General features: G+C 39.9%; 1 protein-coding gene across 1 annotated transcript in view; it reads left to right on the top strand.

Moving 5' to 3' along the window:
- The window catches only part of MRPS5 (mitochondrial ribosomal protein S5), a 29,787-nt gene extending 9,116 nt beyond the window's left edge, over positions 1–20,671 (top strand). The window contains exons 5-12 of the mRNA XM_060187280.1: positions 1,746–1,979; positions 5,511–5,545; positions 9,934–10,024; positions 13,763–13,809; positions 15,964–16,021; positions 16,313–16,375; positions 19,379–19,515; positions 20,330–20,671. Of these exons, the coding sequence (XP_060043263.1) occupies positions 1,746–1,979; positions 5,511–5,545; positions 9,934–10,024; positions 13,763–13,809; positions 15,964–16,021; positions 16,313–16,375; positions 19,379–19,515; positions 20,330–20,554 (890 nt within the window). The 3' untranslated portion in view covers positions 20,555–20,671. The remainder of the gene's footprint in view (positions 1–1,745; positions 1,980–5,510; positions 5,546–9,933; positions 10,025–13,762; positions 13,810–15,963; positions 16,022–16,312; positions 16,376–19,378; positions 19,516–20,329) is intronic.
- The last annotated feature ends 6,167 nt before the right edge of the window (positions 20,672–26,838 follow it).

The following is a 26,838-nucleotide window of genomic DNA, read 5'->3' as shown; positions in this document are numbered from 1 at the left end:
GAGTCAGGGAAGACAGAGAGGGGGAGAGAAAGACAGACACCTGTAGACCTGCTCCACCGCTTGTGAAGTGACTCCCCTGTAGGTAGGGAGCCGGGGGATCTTTAAGCTGGTCCTTGCTTTGTGCCACCTATGCTTAACCTGCTGTGCTACCACCCGACTCCCAGAAAATACTTTTCATTACACTTCTACCTATTGCATATCTTCTTAGATTTTTTTTTCTTTCTGTATAAGTACCTTACTCTAACTGATTACGCCATTGGAGCTGTTTTTTGTTTCCTTTTTCTATGACTTGCCCTTTATCTTGTTTTTTAATATTGCATGTGGAGGCCTGTCAGTAAAAAATTCAAAGGTTAAATAAAAGCTAACCCCTCCCCCCTTTTTTTAGATGCCCCCCCTTTTTTTCTTAAATGGTGAAAAGGGAGGAGTTTTATTACACTAGTGGGCAGGAGAATTTTCTATTCAGAAAATTTCTCTGCCCTGAACTAAGGAACAGCACAGGTTTAAATAGAATTTTTCAACAGGTTACATCATGGTTACATTTTCATTTCAAAGGAGCAGGACAAGATAAAAGAACTTTCAAAGGGAAGTGTCAAAAATCAATGTGTTACTTAGATGCTAGATGCCCATTTTGTCTTTATCCCAGTTGCCTCTTCTAAAAAAACAACTAATCTCACTTTGGTATATTTCCTTTCATCTTCAGATGCCTTTATATGTGTAAAAGATGTATTTTTTTTCAAAGATTAAATTCTCTATGGTACATACCATCATACAGTTTACTAAGAAAAAAAATAGCTTTTGAAATTGTTTCACATCATAACCTATAGAACTATTTTACTCTCAGTTTTGTGTAGACTGGTTCATAAATTGTCTATGCCAGACTTCATTTAATCATTGTGATATTGCTGAACATTTAGATTCTTTTTCTTTTGCCTTTACAAGGAACATTTCAGTAGACATCTTTGTCTAAATACATATATACCTTGTATCTGGTGGGATTGTTTCTCTAGGAAATACTACAAAGTAGAATTATAAATTTTTAGGGTAGACACATTTAAAATTTTAGTATACAGTGCCAAATTGTTTGCTAAGTGTTCATAAAGCTGCCCTGGCATGTCATTTTATACCTGTTTCCTAGTATTTTATAACAACAATACAATGCTTAAAAAGATGAAAACTTTTTTTTAAGGAGAGAGAGAGGCAGGCTGGGAGTATGGATCAACCAGTCAACGCCCATGTTCAGCAGGGAAGCAATTACAGAAGCCAGACCTTCCACCTTCTGCAACCCACAATGACCCTGGGTCCATGCTCCCAGAGGGATAGAGACTGGGAAAGCTGTCAGGGGAGGAGATGGGATATGGAGATCAGGTTGTGGGAATTGTATGGAGCTGTACCCCTCTTACCCTACAGTTTTGTTAATGTCTCCTTTCTTAAATAAAAAAAAAATTAAAATAAAGATGAAAACTTTTTATGAATTTTTTTAATCAAGAGGGTTAACGATGCTTTACTGTGCAGTCACTGTCATGTGCCTATAGTATTATTATGCATCCAGTCACACAGTTCTCTTCCACCCCCCCCCCCCAGAGTTTTTTGCTTTGATGTAATACACCATGCCCAGTTCGTGTTTCACCTTGTACTCTCTCTCCCTGTCCCTAATTGTTAGGTCCTGCTTATAAGTGAGATCATTCAGTATTTGTCAATATCTTTTTGGCTTATCTCACTCAACATTTTTTTTTTTTAACTTTCAGGTCGTCGTGGTTTCCTATGGCCTGGTCTGAATGTCCCTGTTATGAGAAATGGAGTCATACAGACCATTGCCCAAAGAAGTAAAGAAGAGCAGGAAAAGGTAGAAGCTAATATGGTCCAGCAGAGAGAAGAGTGGGATCGGAAGAAGAAGATGAAGGTTAAACGAGAAAGAGGATGGAGTGGAAATTCGTGGGAAGGTGTCAGTCTTGGTCCTCCTGACCCTGGTCCTAATGGAGGTAGAAGAGTCCTGATTTTTCATCCCTTTCTGACAGAAACAGTATAGTTTTTCTAATCCTTTAATGTGATTTTATTTACTTGTCTGTTAAATTGCCTTTATCCAAGAAAAGATGTATCATTGGAATGATTTCACATTATTGCCTAACTGAATTTTATGGAATTCTATAGAGGACCATAACCAGGAGGTATTCTGTACACAGAATGCTGAACACTAGATTCTGGCATCTTTACTATGTGACTTTTTAGAGGCTAGTGTGGCTAATGAGGCTTTGTGAGCTATCTGTAGGATGCAGTTTCTCAGACATTGTTGATAATGGCATCCCTTTGGAACAGCATGATTTGGGAGTGATGTTGTGTTTAACAAAAGATAGACTAGATAGATAATTGCCATTAAGCCTTATAAAAGCATAAGTAAAAAAAAAAAAAAGACAATACTTATGCTATCATATTCTCAGGCATAGAGATGGGACACACTGAGGATTGAATGTAGGAAGTAGTGTTTATTATGCTGACAGACCTACCTGGACTTGTGACCACAAAAGAGATGGCCTGAGCACAATGCTGCTTACCTTTTTATACAGTTACCAACTTTCTCATAGCAACAAGCTTAACTAATGTGTTACTTTTTCTTTTGTGCATGCAGAGAATACAACTTTTTTTTGGGTTATCAGATTCTTGGGCAGAAGTAGCATATTTGAAGGCCTCCAAGACCAAGGCCTTTAGATTACAGCAGTAGAAAGCCCTGATTATGCTGGGAGGAGGGGAAAGAGTGCCAATAACTGTATACTTTTTCTTTTTTTTTTTAAATTAATTATTTTATTGGGGGTATTAAATGGTTTATAGTCCACAGTAAATACAATAGTTAGTACATGTGTAACATTTCTCAGTTTTCTGCATAACACTCTTAACTCCCCTCCTAGTTCCTCATCCACCATTATGTTCCAGAACTTGAAACCACATACCCCCCTCAGTCTTTTACTTTGATGCAATACACTCATTGCATTTTTCTTTAAGAAGTTAACCTTCATTTTTCTCTTTAGAGTTAACTCTGGCTTTCCTCATGTATAGGCCAAATTAGAAAGCAAAGTCTTTCCCTTCTATTCTCTTTTTTGCCTCCAGGGTTATTACTGGGGCTCTGTGCCAACACTATGAATCTACTATTCCTGGAGGCCATTTTTTTCTGATTCTATTGTATAGGACAGAGAGAGATTGAGAGGAGAGGGGAAGATAGAAAGGGAGAGAGACACAGACACCTGCAGACCTGCTTCACTACTTGCAAACCACCCTCCTACAGGTGGGGAGCCAGGGGCTGGAACCAGGATCCTTGAGCGGGTCCTTGTGCTTCATACTAGGTGCATTTAACCCCATGTACTACTGCCCAGCCACCCCTTCCCTTCTGTTCTCCAGCCTGAGAATGTAAAAAAGTGAAAGTCATGAAAAATTAATTTGTTAGTGAGTAGAAGATAAAAAAATAGATAAGTGTTTGACAGCTTTCTTAGTTTAGCTTAAAGAGAAAATGTTGACATGGAGAGAATCAAGCCAGCTTGCTTAGAATTTAGCAGGATTCTTCACTTGGGAGGATAAAGATAAGGGGGTGGGGAAAAAAGATAATAAATTGAATCTCTAGTCAGGGCTCAGATTTAGAGTGTAAATAAATCACAGAAGATTAGCTGAGGATAGAGGGGAAAGTGCAAAGCCAGGTGCTCTATCTTGTTGGTAGTGGAAATTTGTATGGGCATGGGGTGTGTGTGAGTAGTGTCTGGCTTTACTTTGTCTGAGGGGCAGGTTATCTGCTAAAAGTAGGAGTTGGGTATTAGTGAAAGTGGCCCTCAGAAAGTTTTTTTTTTTTTTTTCCATTTTATTGGATTGGACAGAGAGAAATTGAGAGGGGAGGGGAATAGAAAGATAGACACCTGCATACCTGTTTCATTGCTTGTGAAGTGACTCCCTGCAGGTGGGGAATCGGGGTTGAACTGGGATCCTTGCTCTTTGTACTATGTGTGCCACCTGCCCCCACCACCAGAATATTTTGATGCAAAGGTAGAGAGAGTATCTGTGGCCCGGGAGGTGTCGCAGTTGATAAAGCATTGAGCTCTCAAACGTGAGGTTCTGAGTTGAATCCCCTGCTGCTCATGTACCAGAGTGATGTCTGTTTTTTTTTTTAACTCTCCTCCTAGCTTTCAAATAAATAAATAAATAAATAATACATAGGTATATAACCAAAGGTAGAGTGTCTTCATAATTATCCAATAAAGTAAAGTTGAACAGAGTTTAGAGGGAAGATTGACTGTAAATTGATAATTATTGAAATTTGCTACTGGATACATGCTAGCTTTTATCTTAATGCTCTCTCTGTTTTTGTATATGATTGAAATTTTCTGGAAAGTTGGTAAAAATGAGAGAACACAGTGTTTGAATGAATTCTGCTGGGTGGTGTAAGACCCACCTGAGGGTGGGGGAGATAGCATAATGGTTATGCAAAGAGACTTTCATGCCTGAGGCTTCAATGTCCCAGGTTCAATCTCTACCTTCCCAACTTCCAAACCAGAATCCAGAGATCAGAAGTGCTCAAGTAAAACAAACAAGCAGCAACCTAACTGAAAGGACATAAAGAGGTCAACAGCTAGCAGAGAGGACTTGCTTGAGTGGGAGACTGAATTTTCAATCACCCAGATTTATTTATTAGGTTTTGACTTCTCTCTAGTAACATCCAGGAGACCAGGTATAACAAGATAGCTGCTTTGCTTTTGACCTCAGTAATAGGATGGGTAGATGAGAGTGTGAGAATATTGAGGGTTTTTGCAGAATCTGGTGGAAGTAATGGATTGTGGTGTCTTGAATGAATGGGAAAGGCTGTGAAGACTGGTGGGTGACAGTAGGGCAAAATAGTGACTAGAAATCTAGAGGTTCTGTGACCTCTCTTTGAATGAGAGTTGGAGGGGCTGATGGATATAGTCCAGAATGGTGGTGGCTGAATTTATAAGTTTAATGCTGGAGACTGTGGTGATAATGGTATATCTGTGTGAGACCTTGGGATTGACACCAAATAATCTGAGATTCATTCTCACTTGGAATTTGGTGATGTGGGCTGGCAAAATAGCTTACTTGGATCGTGTGCTGCTTTGCCTTGTATGACCCAGGTTTGAGCCTGGCCCCACTGCATTTCCTTGGTGTTGTGGTCTCTGTCTCTATCTCTATCTCATATGCCTCCCCTATCTTTATTTTTTATAATTTTTAAATTTTTTATTGGAGACAGCCAGAATCAAGGGGGAAAGGAGAGAGAGAGAGAGAAGGACACCTGCAGCACTGATTCACCACTTGCAAAACTTTTCTTCTGCAGGTGGGGACTGGGGGCTTGAGCCCTGGTCCTTGCGCATTGTAGCATGTGCACACAACCAGGTGCACCACTACCCAGGCCCCCCGTCTTTATTTTGAGAAAGAAACAAAGAAAGGAAGAGAGATGGAGATGCATTCATACACTAATTATGTAGGCACATTTATCTGTATTCCTATTTCTTTTCTCCCTACAGAAACATACGAAGATTTTGATACCAGGGTACTTGAGGTAGGTATATAGAATTAAATAACTGGCTTAGTCTTTGGAGATATCAGTGCTTGGTGAACTGGACAGATCAAATTAAACTAAAGAAAAGTCTTTGATGCATAGCCTTTCCTGAGATGGAGGTGACTTGGGTAAGGAAATCATGAAACTTTAATTTCAGTGACTTGATTGATACTAGCTGTCCTGACTGTTGCCCCTTTTAGGGGCAGCCAGTTAGAGTCTCCTAACAAAGCAACTTTGGTGGCATTGTCAATAGGATTTAGAGGTTACAGTTTCATTTCCCCCTTCTTGAAGTCAAAGTAGTACTTGAGATATGTAAATACATATGTATATATATTTAAGATTTTATTTATTTATTAATGACAAATATAGGAGGATAAGAGGAGAGAGAAAGAACCAGGCATCACCCTGGTACATGTGCTGCTGGGGATTGAGCTCAGGACCTCATGCTTGAGAGTCTTACTGCGTGCGCCACCTCCCAGACCAATATATATTTTATTAAATATTTTCTTTTTTTTCCTTTTGTTGCCCTGGTTTATCATTGTTATTATTATTACTGTTGTTGCTGTTGTTATTGCTGTCGTAATTGTTGGATAGGACAGAGAGAAATGGAGAGAGGAGAGGAAGACAGAGGGGGAGAGAAAGATAGACACCTGCAGACCTGCTTCACCACCTGTGAATCGAACCATCTGCAGGTGCGGAGCTGAGGGCTCAAACTGGGATCCTGATGCTGGTCTGTGCATTTTCTGCCATGTGTGTTTAACCTGATGTGCCACCGCCTGGCTCCCATATGTGTGTGTGTGTGTGTGTGTGTGTGTGTATAATATATATATTTTAATAGATTAAACCCTTTTTAATTAATATTTATTTATTCCCTTTTGTTGCCCTTGTTGTTTTATTGTAGTTGTTACCAATGTCGTTGTTGTTGGACAGGCCAGAGAGAAATGGAGAGAGGAAGGGAAGACAGAGAGGGGGAGAGAAAGATAGACACCTGCAGACCTGCCTCACCGCCTGTGAAGTGACTCCCTGCAGGTGGGGAGCTGGGGCTCGAACTGGGGTCCTTACGCCGATCCTTGCAATTGATGCCATGTGCTCTTAACCCGCTGTGCTACCCCTGACTCCCCATATATATATTTTTTAACCAGATCACTGCTCAACTCTGGCTGATGGTGGTGGGGTGGGAAGAAGAGGAACTGAATCTGGGACATTGGAGCCTTAGGCATGTAAGACTCTTTGCATAACTATTATGCTATCAACCTCTCTTTTTTTTTAAATTTACTTAAAAAGAGACATTGACAAAACCATAGGTTAAGAGGGGTACAACTTCACACAATTCCCACCACCAGCTCTCTGTATCCCATCCCCTCCCTTGATAGCTTTCCTATTCTTTATCCTTCTGGGAGTATGGACCCAAGGTCATTGTGGGATGCAGAAGGTGGAAGGTCTGGCTTCTGTAATTGCTTCCCTGCTGAACATGGGCATTGACTGGTTGATCCATATTCCCAGCCTGCCTCTCTCTTTCCCTAGTAGGCTGGGGCTCTGGGGAAGAGGAGCTCCAGGACACATTGGTGGGGTTGTTTGTCCAGGGAAGTGTGGTCGGCATCATGCTGGCATTTGGAACCTGGTGGCTGAAAGGAGAGTTAACATACAAAGCCAAACAAATTGTTGACTAATCATGAACCTAAAGGCTGGAATAGTGCAGATGAAGAGTTGGGGGGGGGGGGGTTTGACCTCTTTTTTTTAATTACAAAGCATATGTATTGTGGGTTGGGCAGTGGTTCACCCAGATAAGTGCACATAGTACTAAACTCAAGGCCATATACAAGGATCCAGGTTTGAGCCCCCAGCTTCCCACCTGCAAGGAGGATGCTTCACAAGCTGCAAAGCAGTTCTACAGGTGTCTATCTTTCTCTTTCCTTCTCTGTACCTCCCCATCCTCTCTCAATTTCTCTCTGTCCTGTCCAACGAAATGGGGGGGGAGGGAGGATGGCTGCTAGGACTTTGTAGTGTCTGTGGAGCTGAGAAGATAACATGATGATTATGAAAAGACTTTCATGCCTGAGGCACCAAAGTTCCCTGGATCACTCCCCATCGCCACCATAAACCGGAGCTGAACAGTGCTGTAGTAAACGGGGTAGGTGTAAAAAGCATAGGCATTAGTGAATATGCAACTACTTTTGAAAGTGAAACCTGGATTTTGCTAATTACTCTTTCTGGAGCTTTCTCCAAAACAGTTTCCCTTTCAGTTGTGCTGTATACTCTGAATTAAATACCTTATGAAACAACCATTTTGTTATTAAACATACATACTGTCTTTTTTTTATATTTATTTTTATTTATTTATTCCCTTTTGTTGCCCTTGTTGTTTTATTGTTGTAGTTATTATTGTTGTCATTGTTGTTGGATAGGACAGAGAGAAATGGAGAGGGGAGGGGGAAGACAGAGAGGGGAGAGAGAAAGATAGACACCTGCAGACCTGTTTCACCGCTTGTGAAGTGACACCCCTGCAGGTGGGGAGCCAGGGCTTGAACCAGGATCCTTATGTGGGTCCTTGTGCTTAGCGCCACCTGCGCTTAACCCGCTGCGCTACAGCCCGACTCCCACATACTGTCTTTTTAAATTAACATTTGCAGTTATACAATTTAAAATAGATTTAAAGTATTTCATTGGTCCTGGTTTATACATTGGGGACATTAATCCCTTTGAAAAATTCTTGTACATGCTGGCAATTTTCTGTTAAGATTATTCAAAGGAGGACATTTGAGCTTCTTTCCCCTTAAATCTCACTTTATAGGAAACGAGCTGCTACATAAAAAGTATAATTCAGTTTTATAGCTCCCGGCCTCAGTATGTCTCAATATGTAGACATATGTAAATATGTCTCAAAAATGTAGATTTTCCTGTAGTTTGTAAAAATCATCTATTTCTAAATTTTCTTCCTTTCTTTTTTTAAAAAGATTTTATTTATTTATTAATGAGAAACATAGGAGGGAAAAATAGCCAGACATCACTCTAGTACATGTGCTGCCAGGGATTAAACTCAGGACCTCATGCTTGAGAGTCCGATGCTTTATCCACTGCACCACCTCCCGGACCACTCCAAATTTTCTCTTCTAAGTAGAGCTTTAGTGCTTAGCATATAGATCCATTCCAATGTTAATTATTTCTGTCCTTCTTTCCTTCTTAATAATTTCTTTATTTTAATGAGAGATAATATAGAGAGAAAGATACCAGAGCCCTGGTCAGCCCTGTCTTTATTTGTTTTTTAAATTTTTTTATATTTATTTATTTTCCCTTTTGTTGCCCTTGTTTATTATTATTGTTGTAGTTGTTGTTGTAATGTTGTCACTGTTAAATAGGACAGAGAAATGGAGAGAGGAGGAGAGAAAGCCACCTGCAGACCTGCTTCACTGCCCGTGAAGTGACTTCCCTGCAGATGGGGAGCCGGGGGCTTGAACCGGGGCCAGTCCTTGCACTTCGCACCATGTGCACTTAATCCATTGTGCTACCACCGGACTCCCAATCAGCCCTGTCTTAATGGTGGTGCTGGGGATTGAACCTAGGACCTCAGAGCCTCAGGCATGAAAATGTTTTGCATCATATTACACTTCTCCCCAGCCCCATATCATCATTTATAAGAGGCATGCTTTTTTCAGAGTTTAATATTTTTGATAATGGGATTATTATATATACCCCCCACCTCCAGGGCCGTCTGCCACATCCCTCCCCCACCAAGGGAGAAAGGAGGAATGGCACAGTAGCACTGCTACACTAATAACCTTCTAGCAAAACTTCCCTTTTGCATGGTGCTCCCATGTGGTAGCTGAGGCCTCATATCTGGGACCTCTGGCATGTTAAAGTGTCTTTATTGAGTGAGCTATTGCCCTGCCCCAGTGATTTTTCTCACAGCAGTTAATTTATAAATTGTGTCAAAGGTTTTTTTTTTTTTTAGTATTTATTTGTTTATTCCATGTTGTTGCCCTTGTTTTTATTGTGTCAAAGTTTTTAATCAACTTTTCTTTCTCGTGTTACATTCATAAACATGGGCTGTATTGTGTTGTATAGTTTAAAATCCCTTTAAAGTGGTCTCAGTTGAACCTTCTAACAACCCTGTGAAATAGTAGTCTTACTTCCGTTTCACTCCTGAAAAAAGTTCAGTGAGGCTTCCTTTGAGGTTGCTCTTGGTTCTTGTGGACTCTGGGGCTGATATGTCTGCTCACCACCTGTGTGTGTGTGTGTGTGTGTGTGTGTGTGTGTGTGTGTGTGTGTGTGTGTGTGTGTGTGTGTGTGTGTGTGTGTGTTGTGTGTGTGTGTACACATATATATGCAGATGTGTGTGTGTACTTGAGTTTTTTCAAGGTGTAATACTTATGAAATATTTTGTCTTCTAGGTTAGAAATGTTTTCAACATGACAGCAAAAGAGGGAAGGAAGAGATCAGTTCGTGTCCTGGTTGCTGTGGGGAATGGCAAAGGAGCTGCAGGTGACGGGGTGTGGTCATGCATGCTGTGATGGGGTGGCAGTAGAGCACAGGTGTGTCCTGGACTGGGATGTGATGTCCATAGTTCCATCCTGCTGGCCGGGCTTCTACTGATTATACTAATTAGTGGTGTGGGCTCATAACATTTTTTAAAAAAAAATTTTTTTTTTTTTTGTAATTTTATTTATTTATCTTCCCTTTTGTTGCCCTTGTTGTCTTTTTATTGTTGTTGTAGTTGATGTCGTCGTTGTTGGATAGGACAGAGAGAAATGTAGAGAGTAGGGGAAGACAGAGAGGAGGAGAGAAAGACAGACACCTGCAGATCTGCTTCACCGCCTGTGAAGCGACTCCCCTGCAGGTGGGGAGCCGGGGGCTCGAACCGGGATCCTCATGCTGGTCCTTGTGCTTAGCGCCACCTGGGCTTAACCCGCTGTGCTACCGCCTGGCTCCCTCATAACATTTTTGAAGAAAAAAAAACTTTTTTTTTTTGTATAGTCATTATGTCATGTTCCCAGCCATAATTCTTTTTTTTCTTCCTTTTTGTGGTAACTGGGACCTTATGTAAAACTGGCTGATACCCCCCTACACTCCCCATTTTGTTTCACTTCAGATAGAGAGAGATAGGGACAGAGGGAAAGGGAGAGACACTCAGTATTGCTGCACCATTTGTGGAACTCCTCCTGGTGCTATAGTGCTTGCACTTAGTGACAAAACTAACTTGATACTTTGTGTATAGTAAGATTTTCACCTTACCAGGGGAATTATCTCCCAACTTTACAATACAAAAGAAAAGAAAAGAAAATTTAGGAAGAATATACACTGAAAAATTAGTAAAGCTTAATAAGTAGGTTTGCCAATCATTTAAATTTTCTTCTTCATATTTTGCTATAAATTTTCCTGTAGTGAATATTTGTTTTTAAAATGTATGTGTGAACATGTAGGGGAAAGAAAACTAGAAAGTGACTGTGACTATTTAACCTATGCTGACATTTTCAAAATAAGTAGTATGTGTAGCTAATGTGCTGCTATAGGAAACCATTTGTACCACACTTACTTTTATAGCCTTCCAGAAATTCTATATTCATATATTATCATTTATCTTTTGGATGTATTTATATACAGGGATCATATTATATCTACATAAATTTGCACCCTTTTTTTTTCTTCTTAGTTTTATACCCAGAGATCTTTCTGTATTAACATTAACAGACTTCCCTCCATTTTTTTGTGTTGATCACATAATGTTCCTCTGTTTGGGTAAACAATTTTGGTAGCTTTTTCCTGTTGCCAAATGTTTATATTATTTCTCAGTTTTTTCTGTACAAAACAAGGATCTTGTACACAAAGTTTGCTATATTTTTTCGAGTGTATTAATTGGGGAAATTTCTCAGAGTAAAGTTTCTCAAAGTTTATATGACTAAAGTTTTTTGCTAAGTTTTGCTAAATTCTCTCCTCAAAGGTTGCCTCAGCTTAGGTACATCTATATTATTCCCTTGCCAGGCCTGAATGTTACCATATTTTACTAGTTGTTAACATATGTGAAATTAGTTTTGATATATGTTTTCTTTTAAATTATGTGCGTTTGGAGCCCATTTTATGTGTTTATTGACCTTTTTTTAAAAAAAATTATTGCTGCCCGGGTTGTTACTGGGGCTCAGTGCCAGCACTGTGAATCTAATGCTCCTGGTGACCATTTTTTCTTTTTCTTCTCTTTTTCTGATTTTTTTTTAATTAGATAAGAGCGAGAAATTGAGAGGGGAGGGAGAGATAGAGGGAGAGAAAGATAGACACCTGCAGACCTGCAGATGGGGAGAGGGCCCTTTAATCTAGGTCCTTGCACTTAGTAATATGTGTACTTAAACAGGTGTGCCACCGCCTGCCCCCCCCCTTTAAAGACATCTATTGTATAAAGACAGAAATTGAGAGGGAAGTGGGAGATAAAGAAGGGAAGAGGAAAAGAGACAGTTGAAGCACTGCTTCGCTGCTTGTGAAGCTTCCCTCTTGCAGATGGGAACTGGGGCTTGAACCTGGGTCCTTACACATGGCCACTTGTACACTCAACTGGGTGTACCCCCACCTGGCCTTATTATTTGAGATCTATTAGTTCATATTTTATGAACTAATAGATTTTAAAAAAATTATCTTTGTTTTATTTTTAAAAAAATTATCTTTGTTTTATTTATTGGGTAGAGATAGCCAGAAATGGAGAGAGAGAAGGGGTTGATAGAGAGGGAGAGTCAGAGAGACACCTGCAACACTGCTTCACCACTTGCAAAGCTTCTCCCTGCAGGTAGGAACCAGGGCCTCGAACCTGGGTCCTTGCACATTGTAATATGAGCACTCAACCAGGGGTGCCATTTTTCTTTTTCTTTTTAAAATATTTTATTTAGTTTATTTTAATGAGAGAGAGGAAGAGGGAGAGAGAGAGAGCAAGTGCACTACTCAGCTCTGGTTTCCTGTGGGGCTGGGAACTGAACCTGGGACCTCAGAGCCTCTAGCTTGAGAGTCTTTTTGTACAACCATTATGCTCTGTCCCCAGCCCTCCATTTTTCTATTGAGTTTTTTCAGTCTTTATTTTATGATTAATCTTTTTCTTGTTGGGCGGTAGAGGCTTTTTATAACCTAAGAGGCTTAGCCTTTGTCTATGTTGAATATGTTGAATGCTTATGTTTGAATTTATTTATATTTGAATTTTATTTTTCTTTATAAACAACAATTTTAAGCCTTATATAGTAAGTTGATGATCACCTCTGGTTTTGTATCTTATTTAGAAAGAGTATAAATGACTTCAGTCATGTTTTTCGTGTCTTGTCAGTCAGTACTACCTTCTGCCACTTTCACATGTATAATTTAAAAATAAACTATTCAAAAAAATCATGAATGGCAACAACAAATAATGAAAAGATTTTTTAATTTTATTTACTCTTGGAGAGAGAGAGAAAAAAATTGAGAGGGGAGGAGGAGATAGGGAGAGAGGAAGATACTTGTAGACTAGCTTCATCACGCATGAAGCTTTCCCCTGTAGGAAGGGACCAGGGGCTTGAACATGGGTCCTTGTGCACTGTAACATGTGTGCTCATTAAGTGTGCCACCCACCACCTGGCCTCATGAAAAGATTTCTTACCTTTATGTAAACAAACCTCAGTTCACAAACTTAAGCTTTCACAAACTCAAATAATTTTGCATTTCAAAATTTCAATGTAACTGTAGTATTTATAACAATGTATATTTTTCCAACCTATCTGGTTATTATTAATAATCTATTATAAATGTTCAAAACTGTTTAGCTTATTTCTTTAGGATTTTGTTAATAAGTACATTTAATTGTATATAGATTTTAAAAGGTAATATTAAATGCATATAGCCTTGGACTTCATAAATAAATTCAAATGCAATACCTCCAAAATTTCTCCAAGTAGGGCTTGTAGCTTCATACTTTTATCATTCTTCTCATTCATTTTTGTTTTGTTGTTGTGTGTGGGTTTTTTTTTTTTTTCTCTTTCTTTTTCCACCAGAGTACTGCTTAGCTCTAGTTTATGGCTACGCTTGTACCTTTGGTGTCGAAGCCATGAAAGGCTTTCTGCATTAGCCATCATGCTATCTCCCCAGCCCTACCATTCATTTTGGATGGCAGCATTCTTGTAAGCAGAAGGAAAATGACATTCTATGAAATATTATAAGAACTAAAACTTGAAATAATGGTGAAAGACATGTCAGATTTATTCTCATTTTCTCTTAAAGGTTTTGCCATTGGGAAGGCCACTGATCGGATGGATGCTTTCAGGAAAGTAAGTACATTTTTTCTTTGTTGGTAATCAGAAATCAGTAAGCTATGTGTTAACCACTGGGAGCTACAAAAACAAACACATATACATTATTAAAAATAAATAACATTCAATGAGACTTACTGTCAAAGATGATCTCACAAAGAACAGCTTTTGCTTTTTTTTAGTATATTTATTTCGTTTTTGTTGCCCTTGTTTTTATTGTTGTTGTTATTGATGTTGTCGTTGTTGGATAGGACAGAGAGAAATGGTGAGGAGCTGGGGGCTCGAACTGGGATCCTCACGCCGGTCCTTATGCTTTGCACCACGTGCGCTCAACCCACTGCACTACCGCCCGACTCCCTAAACAGCTTTTTTTTTTAAAAAAATTTTAATTTCTTATATACTTACTTATTTTGATTTTTAAAATTGTATTAAGATTTATAGCCAACAGTAAATACAGTTGTTGTTACATGTGTAAAATTTCTCAATTTTCTGAAAAATACTTTAAAAAAGTCCCCTCCTAAGTCTTCCTCCACCATCATGCACCAGGACTTTTTTGTCTGATGCATGGCATGTAGAGATCTTCTCCCATTCTGTAATTAGTCTCTTTGTTTGGGTGGTGATTACTCTTGCTGTGCAGCTTTTCAATCTGATGTAGCCCCACTGTTTTTTTTTTTATTTACTTATTTATTTAAAAAAGGAGACATTAACAATATAGATAAGAGGGGTACAACTCCACATAATTCCCACCACCAGCTCTCCATATCCCATCCCCTCCCCTGATAGCTTTCCTATTCTTTATCCCTCTGGGAGTGTCCACCCAAGGTCACTGTGGGATGCAGAAGGTGGAAGGTCTGGCTTCTGTGTTTTTTAGTCTTCTTTGCATTTGGATTTGTATCATTGAAGATACTTATAAAATTTATATGGACATACCTCTATGTATTTGATAGTTTCTGGTCTAAAATCCAAGTTTTTGATCCACTTTGAGTTTACTTTTGTGTTGGTGAAATGTGGCTCAGCTTCATTCTTCTGCACATTTCAATCCAATTTTCCCCAACACTATCTGTTTAAAAAACTCTCCTTTCTCCCTTTAATAGTTTGGGACTTCTTGTCAAGAGCTAGATGTTCACAGATATTTTAGGAATACCTTCATTTTTTTTTTTAACCATTCTATTAGACTTGAGATTTTTAAAATCTTTAAAAAACTATTTTATTCCCTTTTGTCACCCTTGTTGTCTCATTGTTGTAGTTATTATTGTTGTTGCTGATATCATCGTTGTTGGATAGGACAGAGAGAATTGGAGAGAGGAGGGGAAAATAGGAGGAGAGAAAGACAGACACCTGCAGATCTGCTTCATTGCTTGTGAAGTGACTCCCCTGCAGGTGGGGAACTGGGGGCTCAAACCGGGATTCTTTTTTTTTTTAATTTTTAAAATTTTATTTATTTACTTTTCCTTTTGTTGCCCATGTTGTTTTTATTATTGTAGTTATTATTGTTGTTGTCATTGTTAGATAGGACAGAGAGAAATGGAGAGTGGAAGACAGAGAGGGGGAGAGAAAGTTAGACACCTGCAGACTTGCTTCACTGCCTGTGAAGTGACTCCCCTGGAGGTGGGGAACTGGGGGCTCGAACCGGGATCCTTACACTGGTCCTTGTGCTTTGCGCCATGTGCGCTTAACCCGTTGCACTACTGCCGCCCACTCCCCCTCACCTTTTTTTTTTTTTAATTGCATGGATAGAGACAGAGAAATTGAGAGTGGAGGAGGAGATAGAGAGGGAAGGAGACAGACACCTGCAGCCCTGCTTCACCACTTGTGAAGCTTTCCCTCTGCAAGTGGGGACCAGGGGGCATAAACCCCGAGTCCTTGCACACTGTAATGTGTGTGCTTAACCAGGTGCGCCACTGCCTGGTCCCTTAGACATGAGATTGTTTACTGAAAGTATGAGAGAGCAGGAAAAGTTTGAGTACTGATGGAATGTTTAAAGCAACTTAAGAGTTACTATTTTTGAGATATAATTGTGGTATTGTAAAATCCTTAGTTAGCTTTTAGAAATTATACTGAAATTTTTATGTTTGAAATTTTTCATAATAAAATGTTTTATGAAAGATGTTTGAAATCTCTGAAAAAATATAAACTCCAACAGTAGATTTAAAAAAAATGTTTTCTGTTTAGGCAAAGAACAGAGCAATTCACTATTTGCACTATGTAGAACGATATGAAGACCATACAAGTGAGTGGTAACTTTCTCTTTAAAGTTTGTAAGATTTTTCTTTTAATTATTTGTGTCAGTAGAGCTCTATATTTGTTTCTCTACACATTACTACATTCTAACAAATATGTATATAAAATATAAAAACAAACTTTCTCTCCAGAGAATGTTAGTAAAGTGAGTAAAATTTGCTTGCCCTCATCCTTGGCTAATGTTTGCTGACTGCTTAGAAAGTACTATTAGTTACTCTGATATTTTCAAGGGCATTAAAGTTATGTACCTAATCCTCATTCTTATGTTTTTACCCTCCAGTTTTTCATGACATTTCATTAACATTTAAAAGAACGCATATCAAAATGAAGAAACAACCCAAAGGTAATTAAAATACTCTTAGAATTTGTTGAAGATAATGCATGGAAATTACAGTTCTATTTTGTCTTGGATTTTTATTTACCTTTGTTTGAGGTAATCTTTGTTTGTCTTCACTTGAATTCATTTTGAATACACCAAAATGGAAATGCCCAACATATCTAAGAAGATTGAGGCTCCCAGAGAAATTAAAAAAGCTAAAAAATATTGTACTGATTGATTGCATGCTGACATGATAAAATTTTGGACATACTAGCTTAATTAAATATACTGCCAAGATTACTTTTACCTTTTAAAATGCATTTATGGTGCAACTTAAAATGATATATATGACTTCTACTATACTTCTGTTGGACAGTATTGGTTTAGACATATCTATATCTAAGAAATTTTTAAAAGACTGTAGTAGTCTTTCAAAAAGGTAAATACAGAAGTTACTTTTTTTAAATATTTAAAAATATTTATTTATTCCCTTTTTGTTGTCCTTGTTGTTTTATTGTTGTAGTCATTATTGTTGATGTTATTCATGTCTTTGTTGTTGGATGGGGCAGAGAGAAATGGAGAGAGGAGGGGAAGACAATGAGGGGGAGAAAAAGATAGACACCTGCAGACCTGCTTCACCAACTGTGAATCAACTCCCCTGCAGGTGGGGAGCCGGGGGCTCGTACTAGGATCCTTAGGCGGGTCCTTGCACTTTGAGCCACGTGCGCTTAACCCGCTGTGCTACCACCCGACTACCCACCTTTCTTAAAAAAATAATCTCCCATCTTCTAATCAGAGCCACCCTTTTCTGGTTTCAGGACAGTCAGCACATTTTATTATCTATGCATTGGGTTAAATATTTTTATTTTAAAGCTAAAACAGTGTGATCAATATTTTCTGAACTGTACATCATTATTTCTTTTTTTATCTTTATTTATTTATTGGATAGAGACTGTCAGAAATTGAGAGGAAGGGAAAGACACAGAAAGACACCTGCAGCCCTGCTTTACCACTTGCAAAGCTTTCCCCCTGCAGGTGGGGACTGGGGGCTCGAACCTGGGTCTTTGAGCTTTGCAACATGTGTGCTCAACCAGGTGCATCACCACCCAGCCCCACATCATTCTTTCTATGAGGAACTTAGTAAGTGCTACTTCAGAAATGGTGCCAGGTAGGAAAACTGGATTAAAGAAAGCCAAAAAGATGTGTGCATGTTTATGAACATCACAGTGTTTATTGCATTACTGTGCAATGTGAATCTCAGAAGAAGATGGAAATAATGATGTTTGCACAGTTAGTTAACCAGGGATACCTCTCTCTTGGATGAAGGCCAGTATTATATTTCCTTATATAGCACTGCAAGGCATTTATCCTATAGCACTACATGCATGTGCACACAAAACTTTAACTTTTTAGACAATTTTATTTATTTATTTACTTATTTTCCAGAGTAGTGCTCAGCTCTGGCTTATGGTGGTGCTGGGGATTGAACCTGGGACCTCAAACCTTAGGCATGAAAGTCTTTTGCATAATCATTATGCTATCTCCTCAGGCTTAAAATTTCTTCTTTTTTTTTTTTCCCTTGTTTGTTTTCTTCCTGACACAGTTCTTGCCTGGAAGTCTACATCATTAAGTTTAGCCAGATAATTAACCATAAACCAGTAGCCATTATATTTATGTTTGTGTGCAAAGCAGTGACCACCAATCATGTAATGTCTTAAGGGATTTAGGTCCTATACAGTGTAAGTGCCTCCCCTCAGGAGCTCACCACCAGTTCTGTTACGTAGTTGCAGGGAGGAAAAGATCTTTTTCCCCCAGGGTCAGCCACTGATCAGTGACAAGGTAAAGTCTGCCTCCCAGATCTTTCCAGAAAGGAAGTGGCAGTTGAGGTGAAAAGGACCTGTGTGGTGGGGAGATCAGACTGAGAAACACCCAAGTGCATAGGTGTCAGCTAGAGAGGGAAGTCAGCCAGACAAAGATGGCATCTCGGTGCTGTCAGCATGAGATCAGGACATGTAGGGCTCTGTAGGCTGTGGAATTTTTATTTCAGAGAACTAAATGATTGCTTAGGCTCTGTCTCTCTGCCTAGGTGAGCCTGACATGTGAGTGAAGGGGTTCCTTTCTTGGCCTAACATGTAAATGCTCTGATTTTCCTGAATAAGTTTTAAAATTCCTGGGGGGGGGGATTGCTTAGTGTTTTGAAAGCTCTTCTTGGAGAAGAAATTGAAGACAGACAAGAGTAGGGAAAGTGTCTGGAGGGGAAATCATCTGAGATTTAGAGGACCATGAGAAGGACTGGTCAGCAGATGGGAGAAAATCCAGGAGTAGGTGCATTACCAAAGCCAAAAGAGGAGGAACATGGGGCACAGAACTTTGGTGGTATGGAATTATATCCCTATTATCTTGTAATCTTGTAAATCAATAATAAAATATAAAGATTACATTAGAAAGATCTTTTTTCCAGGATATAGAAATGAACATCTCTGTTCAGGACAATTGAGCAGTCAAGATGTCACCCATGACCCTTAGCTAACATGATATGGGGGCCACAAACTTTCAGACATCTGTAAATGTTAATAGTAACCCTGTTGATTTGTCAATATGTTCAAGAATTTTTATCTGTCCACCTGTTGTGTTCTATTCATTACTTTAATGTTTTTATTTTATTGGACAGAAACTTAAATTGATGGGGGGTTAGAAAGGGAGAGAGAAAGGGAGACACCTGCAGCCCTGCTTCACCACTCGTGAAGCTTCCTCCCTATAGGTGAGGATCAGGAGCTTAAACCTGGGTCCTTGAACATAGCAACATGTGCACTCAACTGAGTGTGCTGTTGTTGCCCTATTACTTTAGTCCTTTCATATTTTATTTAAATAACGCCACCTTGAAAGTTAAATAAGTTGTCAAGGGTCTCCCAGAAAAATGGTGGGAACAGGTGAATCAGGGTCCCAGAACCTGAATCTATGTGAAAGCCAGCAAGATGACTGACAGTGTTGTAAATGAGTAGGCTCAGTTCTTTTTCTCTTTTCCAGGTTACGGTCTCCGCTGCCACCGGGCAATTATCACCATCTGTAGGCTCATTGGCATCAAAGACATGTATGCCAGGGTTACTGGCCCTATGAATATGCTCAACCTCACTCGAGGTTTCTTCCATGGGCTCTCTCACCAGGTAACCCTGCCATGGAGTCAAATAGAAGTTTTAATTTGAATTGTGTGCACTGATACCATGATGTTTTGAGGGTCCTTTGGAGTTGCTCTACTGCTCTGCTACAAAGATGTGGGCATTCTTTGTTGTTTATAGCTGCATCAGATTAATCCAACAGGAGAATTAGTTCATAAAATTCAGCTTTAAGTAATTGCTTTATGTTGGGGCCAGGCAGTGTTCAACCTGATAAGAGCACAAATGTTACCATGCTCAAGGACCTGAGTTTAAGTTATTTGTTGTTGTTGAAGAACCCAGGCAATTTGACCTGTGGGTTGTTAATATATTTTCTCTATACATGTCCTCTCAATTGGTAATTAGATCTAGGGACTTAATGGGGATTTGATTTCAGTTTAGGTGATAGCATGGCACATAATTGGGAGGGTTTGAAAGGCAAGAGGCCAAGACCCTATCTTTATTTAATAAGGCTGATAGAGGAGTGGGGTTGAGAGCAGGAGTAGATAGGATAATGGTTATGCAAAGAAACACTCATGCCTGAGGCTCAAAATGTCCCAGGTTCAATCCCCAGCACCACTATAAGCCAGAGCAGAGCAGTGCATTGGTTAAAAAAAAAAAGAAGTGGGATTGAGATGATTCCTCTTGCCACAGGCCACCATAGTTTAGCAGCAGAATACATTATCTAGAATCTACTGAAATACTATTTAAATCCCCCAAAGTGGTATAGTGTTTTTACTACTGAATTCCTCCTGGCACACAGAAGTTCCTGCGCTACTGGTACCTCCTGGATCTAACCTGGTGTTCTCAATTTGGTCGTGTGCAGGAAACGCATCAAAAACTGGCTGATAAGAAGAGTCTCCATGTTGTAGAATTCCGGAAGGAATGTGGGCCTCTGCCCATTGTGGTTGCCTCGCCTCAGGGAGCCTTGAGAAAGGATCCAGAGCCAGAAGATGAGATTCTAGATGTCAGACTGGACTGGGATGAAGTGAAGGCCCAACAGGGAATGAAGCGCTCTGTGTGGTCAGGTGTAAAGAGAGCTGCCACATAGCCTCCATTTGGTGCACTGTCTACTTCTGTTCAGCATCTAAAAGAGAGTCAAATCCTTTTGAAAAGATGGCTAATCTTAGCCTCTTTATTTACAAATAATAAAGAATTACAGCTTTAATTTATTGACCATATGGTATATATGTGTCACTGTGATAGAGCCTTTCTTGTATCTTAAGACTACTTTAATTTCTTGTTGAACTGTGACCTCATACACGTACAATTCTATCATTCCTGGACCATCTTTTATGTTCTTATTTTTTAAAAAAAACATGTTCGTGTACACACACAGATACCACAGCACCATCTCCCTTCCATGTAACTTCACCTGATGTTGTGGTACTCCCTTGTGGTGTGGTGCTCAAACCTGGGGCCCTGTATATAATAAGGTGTATGCTTTACTAGGTAAGCTATCTCATGTCCCCTAAATAATCATTTAAATTAGAAAAAGTAAATTAATTAGGAAGCTAGGACTTGAGCATACATATTACAATACGCAAACACCTGGGTTTGAGCCCCCAGTCCCCACCTACAAGAGGAAAGTTTTGAGAGTGGTGAAGCAGTGCTGCAGGTGTCTCTTTTTCTCACCCTGTCTGTCTCCTTCTACCCTCTTGATTTCTAGCTATCTCTATCCAATAAATAAGGATAATACCAAAAATAAAAGAATTTTAAAAAAGTAGGAAGACCCTATTTTTAACTCTGAATTCTCTTTATAGAAAACTTCTTTGCTTAGTAAGCCTGTGCCTCTGGACTTTGAACTTCACAGTGCTGCTCATTTTCTCTCCCTCTTAGCTAGGACAGAATGGAAGACAGCTCTGCTTACCACTTTACTATCAATGCAGCTAACTGAACGGAATGGCTAGAGGAGGCTGCAGTTGATTCTTCCCACCAGGTTACATAGGCTCTGGTAAAACCCTAATAGCTTAGGCTCTGATGAAACAGGTTTTCCTATGGAGCTGGCAGTGGTACACCCAATAGAGTGTACATCTTATCATGCATGAGGACATGGGTTCAAGTCCCTGGTACACCTTTGCAGGAGGGAAGCTTCATAAGTGGTGGACCTTCAACAGCTTCAACAGTGCTATAGGTGTCTTTTTTCTCTTCCATTCAACTTCTGTCATTAAAAAAAAAAAAAAAGCCTGTTGGGAATAGTAGAGCTTTGATGCAGACGTCCAGCCTAAACAATAGCCTTGGTGGCAAAAAAAGTTTTTCTTGATGGTAGGTCTGTTTAAGAAAAACAGAATGGACTGACATATTTTAAAATGACTCCCTTCCCTTCCCTCCCCACCCCCTAACCCCCTCCAAAACCAGGAGGGGATTTTTCTTCATAGTTTCTTTAGGAACCAAATGGAGTTCCTGGAAATAAAACTCATAATAGTGTAAGGGCCTCCCTGGAGATTTTAAATCTCAGACTTGAATACTGATCTCCAGCTAATCATCTTTATAGTTTAGGTTAAAAAAAAAACCCAACTGTCACTATTTTTGGTGCTCCTGGGGTCTCATGCATGTGCAATTTCACTACTTCCATGCCATTTAAAAAAATTTTTTTTAATTATTTTTATTTATGTGTTGGATAGAGACAGTGAGAAACTGAGAGGAAGGGGGGAGACAGGGAGAGGAACAGAAAGACACCTGCAACCCTGTTTCACCACTCGCAAAGCTTTCCCCTTGCAGGTGGGGACTGGGGGCTCGAACCTGGGTCCATGCACATTGCAACATGTGTGCTCAACCAGGTGCGCCACCACCCGGCTCCTCCACGCCATCTTTTTATTTCAGATATGTAAAGTTAGAAAGACATCACAACACTGGAACTTCCCCCAGTGCCATACCACTGCCATGTTGTGCTGGAATTCAAACATGGGCCACATGTGATAAGACATGAGTCCTACTGGGCAAACTTTCCTTGCACTCTAATTTATTTTTTTCCTCCATTCCATACTCATTCCAAAGAGATTTCTGCTAATGAATTTCTATTAAATGCGAAGTTATGAGTATCTGTAGCCACCTGTTGGGTTTGAGACAGTGCTTTGTGTCCTCTGATGGATCTAAGGAGAGTAGTTAATTTTTCAGTTTGTTGAGCTTTTTACTTGTTGGAATGAATTTAAGACTTCCAAGTTTCTCATATGTTGATCGGGAAATGTAGCGTAAACATGTTAAACAGCAGATACTGTCAGATTTGATTAAAGCCAATCATAGGCGCAAGCATATTGCTGAAGACAGGAAACTCATTTAATATATAAAGACTGGTAGGGAAAAGGATGAAAAAAGAAACCATGGTAACACTGCTCAATAGAAAGAGCGTATATCTATATCAGATAGTAGATTTCAGAGCAAAGAATTTTACTAAGAATAAAGGACACTTTGCTATGTACTGTCCTAAAATTTTAGTGAAGACCTAAAAATAACTTCAGATTAACAAAACAAAAGCAAATATAATAATATATGTTATATGTAAGAATAATACTGCTTTTAAAAATTTGTTCTAAAAATTGAATGACTATATTAAGTAGTTCTTAAATTAGTTAACTGCTTTATTTTTAATTAATTTTTTATAAAGATTTATTTTTAAATTTAAATATTTGTTTTTCCCTTTTGTTGCCCTTTTTTTCATTATTGTTGTAGTTATTGATGTTGTTGCTGCGTAGGACAGAGAAATGGAGAGAGGAGGGGAAGACGGGGAGAGAAAGACGGACACCTGCAGACCTGCTTCACGGCCTGTGAAGTGACTCCTACAGGTAGGGAGCCAGGGGCTGGAACTGGGATCCTTACGCTGGTCCTTGCGCTTTGCGCCAGGTGCGCTTAACCCGCTGTGCTACCGCCTGACTCTCAATTTATTTTTAACCTGAGTATTCCTCTCTGATTTACAGTGCTACCTGGGGTTGAACCTGGGATTTTGTAGCTTTGGCATGAAAGTCTTTTTGCATAATCCCTGGCCTTACCCAATTAATCTTTTTTTTTTTTTTTTGACACCTGCAGACCTGCTTCACCACCTGCAAAGCGACTTCCCTGCAGGTGGCGAGCTGGGGGCTCAAACCGGGATCCTTATGGCGGTCCTTGCGCTTTACGCCACGTGCGCTTAACTGCTGCGCTACTGCCGGACTCCCCCAGTTAATCTTTTTTAAAAAAATTTTTGTTGGGGGGGGTTAATGTTTTACAGCCAACAGTAAAATACAGTAGTTTTAAAAACATTTTTTTAAAAATATTTATTTATTAGATAAGGACAGCCAGAAATCAAGAGGGAAGGGTGTGATAGAGAGGGAGAGAGACAGAGAGACACCTGCCACACTGCTTCACCACTTGCAAAGCTTTCCCCCTGCAGGTGGGGACCAGAGGCTCGAACCCGCAGCCTTGAGCATTGTAATACATGCGCTCAACCAGGTGTGCCACCACCTAGCCCCCTAAATACAGTAGTTTGTACATGTGTAACATTTCCCAGTTTTCCTCATGACAATTCAACCCCCTCTAGGTCCTCCTGTGCCATCATATTCCAGGACCTGAACCCTCCCCCCCCCCATAGTCTTGCTTTGGTGCAATACACCAACTCCAGCCCAATTTCTGCTTTGTGTTTTCTTATTTTTTAACTTTTTAAAAAAAAAGTATTAGTAATTTAATATTGTTAGGAAAGGGCAGGGAGGGACAGGTGGAAAGGAGAGATGACAAACAGGCGTAAAGGAACTTTTGAGGGGGATAGATGTGCTGATTATCCTGTCTGTGGTAATGGTTTTTCAATTTACACATGTTAAAATTTATCAGGATGTATGTACTCTAAATGGGTAGTTTTTTTTAGTGCACTAAAACATGTTACAATTATAACCACCAGGGGGCAGAGAGCATTCTTAATAAACCTGGTTCTTTTTTTTTTTGACAAGGAGTTCTGCTTAGGAAATGATGTTTCTAGTAGAAACCTAGTTCTCTTCTCCAATAAATATTTTGTTGTTAGAAATGCATGCGTACTGTGTAGATAAGTTACTCCAATTTTAAATGCCAGATGTAGAATCCCCAAAGACTATAAGCACACACTAGCAACAGGGTTTAAGTTAAACTTCTAGATTTGTACTATAAAAACTATCTTGAAAGACTTCCATTTGTTTCTCTTCTCATATGAGGGTTTTTCATACTTCTTTAAGCTGCAGATCACTTCATGAAAATGGAGATTTGTCACAAGCCCAAAGTGTAAGTCAGGATTGTGGGGCCATAGCAGGAAACACATGGGGTCTGGGGACTATTACTATAAAGTCTATCAGATTGCTTAGTCACTTTGTCTACCCCCTATCTCTCAGCTTTTTATGAGGTCATTGGAGAGGTAGTGATGCTCTGGTTCTCTCCACACCTCAGTCCCCATAAATAAATAAAGGAACAAACAAACAATTTTAAAAATAAAAATTGAGTTCTTCATGATGAGTGCCGCATACCACACTCACCTTACCCACCAGTGTGGTAAAGGACTGCCATTCGAAGATGTGCAGGTATGTAGTGGAGAGAGACATTGGTAAGTAACAGGTAGGTTGCAGGGGACAAATGGCAGTCCAGTGGGTGAAGTCTTCAGATTTTCATACGCCTGGATGTGGAGGGAAGCCAGGTTCTCTCAGCAGCCCAATGCTGTGTTTCAGAAAAAAGGCGAGGCTTTTAGCTAAGGACACCTGAACCCAGGTCTCTCTTTGTGCTGACTTGGGAGCAATAAACTATCTTCTGTAAGCTGTGCTGGGCAGGTGTTCTTGTCCTTTTCTGTTGTATGCTTTACATTGGGTTGTTCTAGCTCTCCCCCGCCAAGAAAATTGGTTCAGTCCTGCTAGTTTCGTGGGCCCGCTTGTCCCCACCCCAAGGAACCCCAAGAGAGTTCCAGAGTTCGAGAGTTGGAGAGTGCTTGGCGCCATGTGAAAAAGAGGCAGGAGAGTTTTGTTTGGTGATTAGTTTGGGTTAGTTTATGAATCGTTCCTGAATAAAGAAATACAGCTTCCCTGCCCAGCTGTCGTCTCTGTTACCTGCCCGTGAAGCTAGCCCGGCCTGCTGAAGCTCCGAATTTTAACAACACTTTTCTTAGCACCTAGCAAGATGGTAGCAGACCCTCAGAGACTTGCTTATGATTTTGCCACTGAGATCCTTATTTTCACCAGGAATACTGTTTGGCATGGATTTCTGTCCTGTGGCTTTAAAAGTTTAAAATAATGAGTATGGTTATGGCTGGCACTTACTGAGTACTTGTAGCCTGGGGACCAGGTCAGTCCTACCTCGCTCTTCAGAGTGAGGCACCAGGCTGGCTAGTCAGCCAGGGAGTTTGGGGTAGGGGCGGGGCCAGGAGCACTTGAGTTTGGGCTGTCTTTGGCATCAGCTGCAGCCTTGGGACAGACCCCTCCCCATAGCAGCAGCAGTAGGAGCAGCAGGTCAGTCACCTATTCATCTGGACAGTGGGTCTCAGCAACCAGAAGGAGTTATTTATTTATTTGGCCAGGGCATTCCCACTCGGCAAAGTCTGAGTTGCTGGTGATTTGAGGAATGTGCTGTGCCAATCTCAACTCCACTGCCTGATACAGTATTTTCTGAGGAGGGTCAATAAACACTTGCTCCCTATTTCCTCTGGGAGGACCACTTTTTTTTTCCTCAAAGGTGGGTTAGATACTGGCTTTTTTGGAGAGCACTGAGCACCTTTGGGAATGTGTGTGTGGAACGCCATACTGCCAGGGTGCACAGCATCAAGGTGAATTCGAAGGGTCTGGGCTGACCTAGTGGGAAGAGTCACAGAACTCTGATGATTATTGTTGCTAAAAACCATCTAAAGTAGGAAAAATAAAACTAAAACAAAAAATAAACCTTATGGGCTTCACAGCTAAGCACAAGGTGAAACAGTGATTGGATGCACTGGAGAGCTTCAGAACATTCTTTGCTATGTAACATAAAGAGATTTTGCAGACATGGAGAGATATGCAAGAGATAGCAAAAAGGACATGCCTAACAGGCCTGATCTCCAGTACCACCAATGGTCGAGCTAAGTGGTGTTCTGAAATAAAAGCAGACAAGAACAAAACAATACAAACTAAAACAAAGACTTACAGAGCAAGAGCAGAAAGAAAAGAAAAAACCCTCTTTTGTTCAAATGATGAGAAACTGTGTTTAACCTCTGCTATGCATTTAATGAATAAATAATAAAGGAACAGCAGAGTTCTTTTTTTTTCTTTTGGTGCCTCACTTTCCCCACTTGTAAACAAAGGACCAAATGGTCTTCAGCTGAGACCACTGGGTCAGGCTTACAGGGAGCAGTACTTCCTACTCAGTGGGCACTCTGAAAATTCC

The sequence above is a fragment of the Erinaceus europaeus genome, chromosome 3 (assembly GCF_950295315.1).
Source record: "Erinaceus europaeus chromosome 3, mEriEur2.1, whole genome shotgun sequence".
Taxonomy (NCBI): Eukaryota; Metazoa; Chordata; class Mammalia; order Eulipotyphla; family Erinaceidae; genus Erinaceus; species Erinaceus europaeus.
This window is presented reverse-complemented; position numbering and strand designations above follow the sequence as displayed.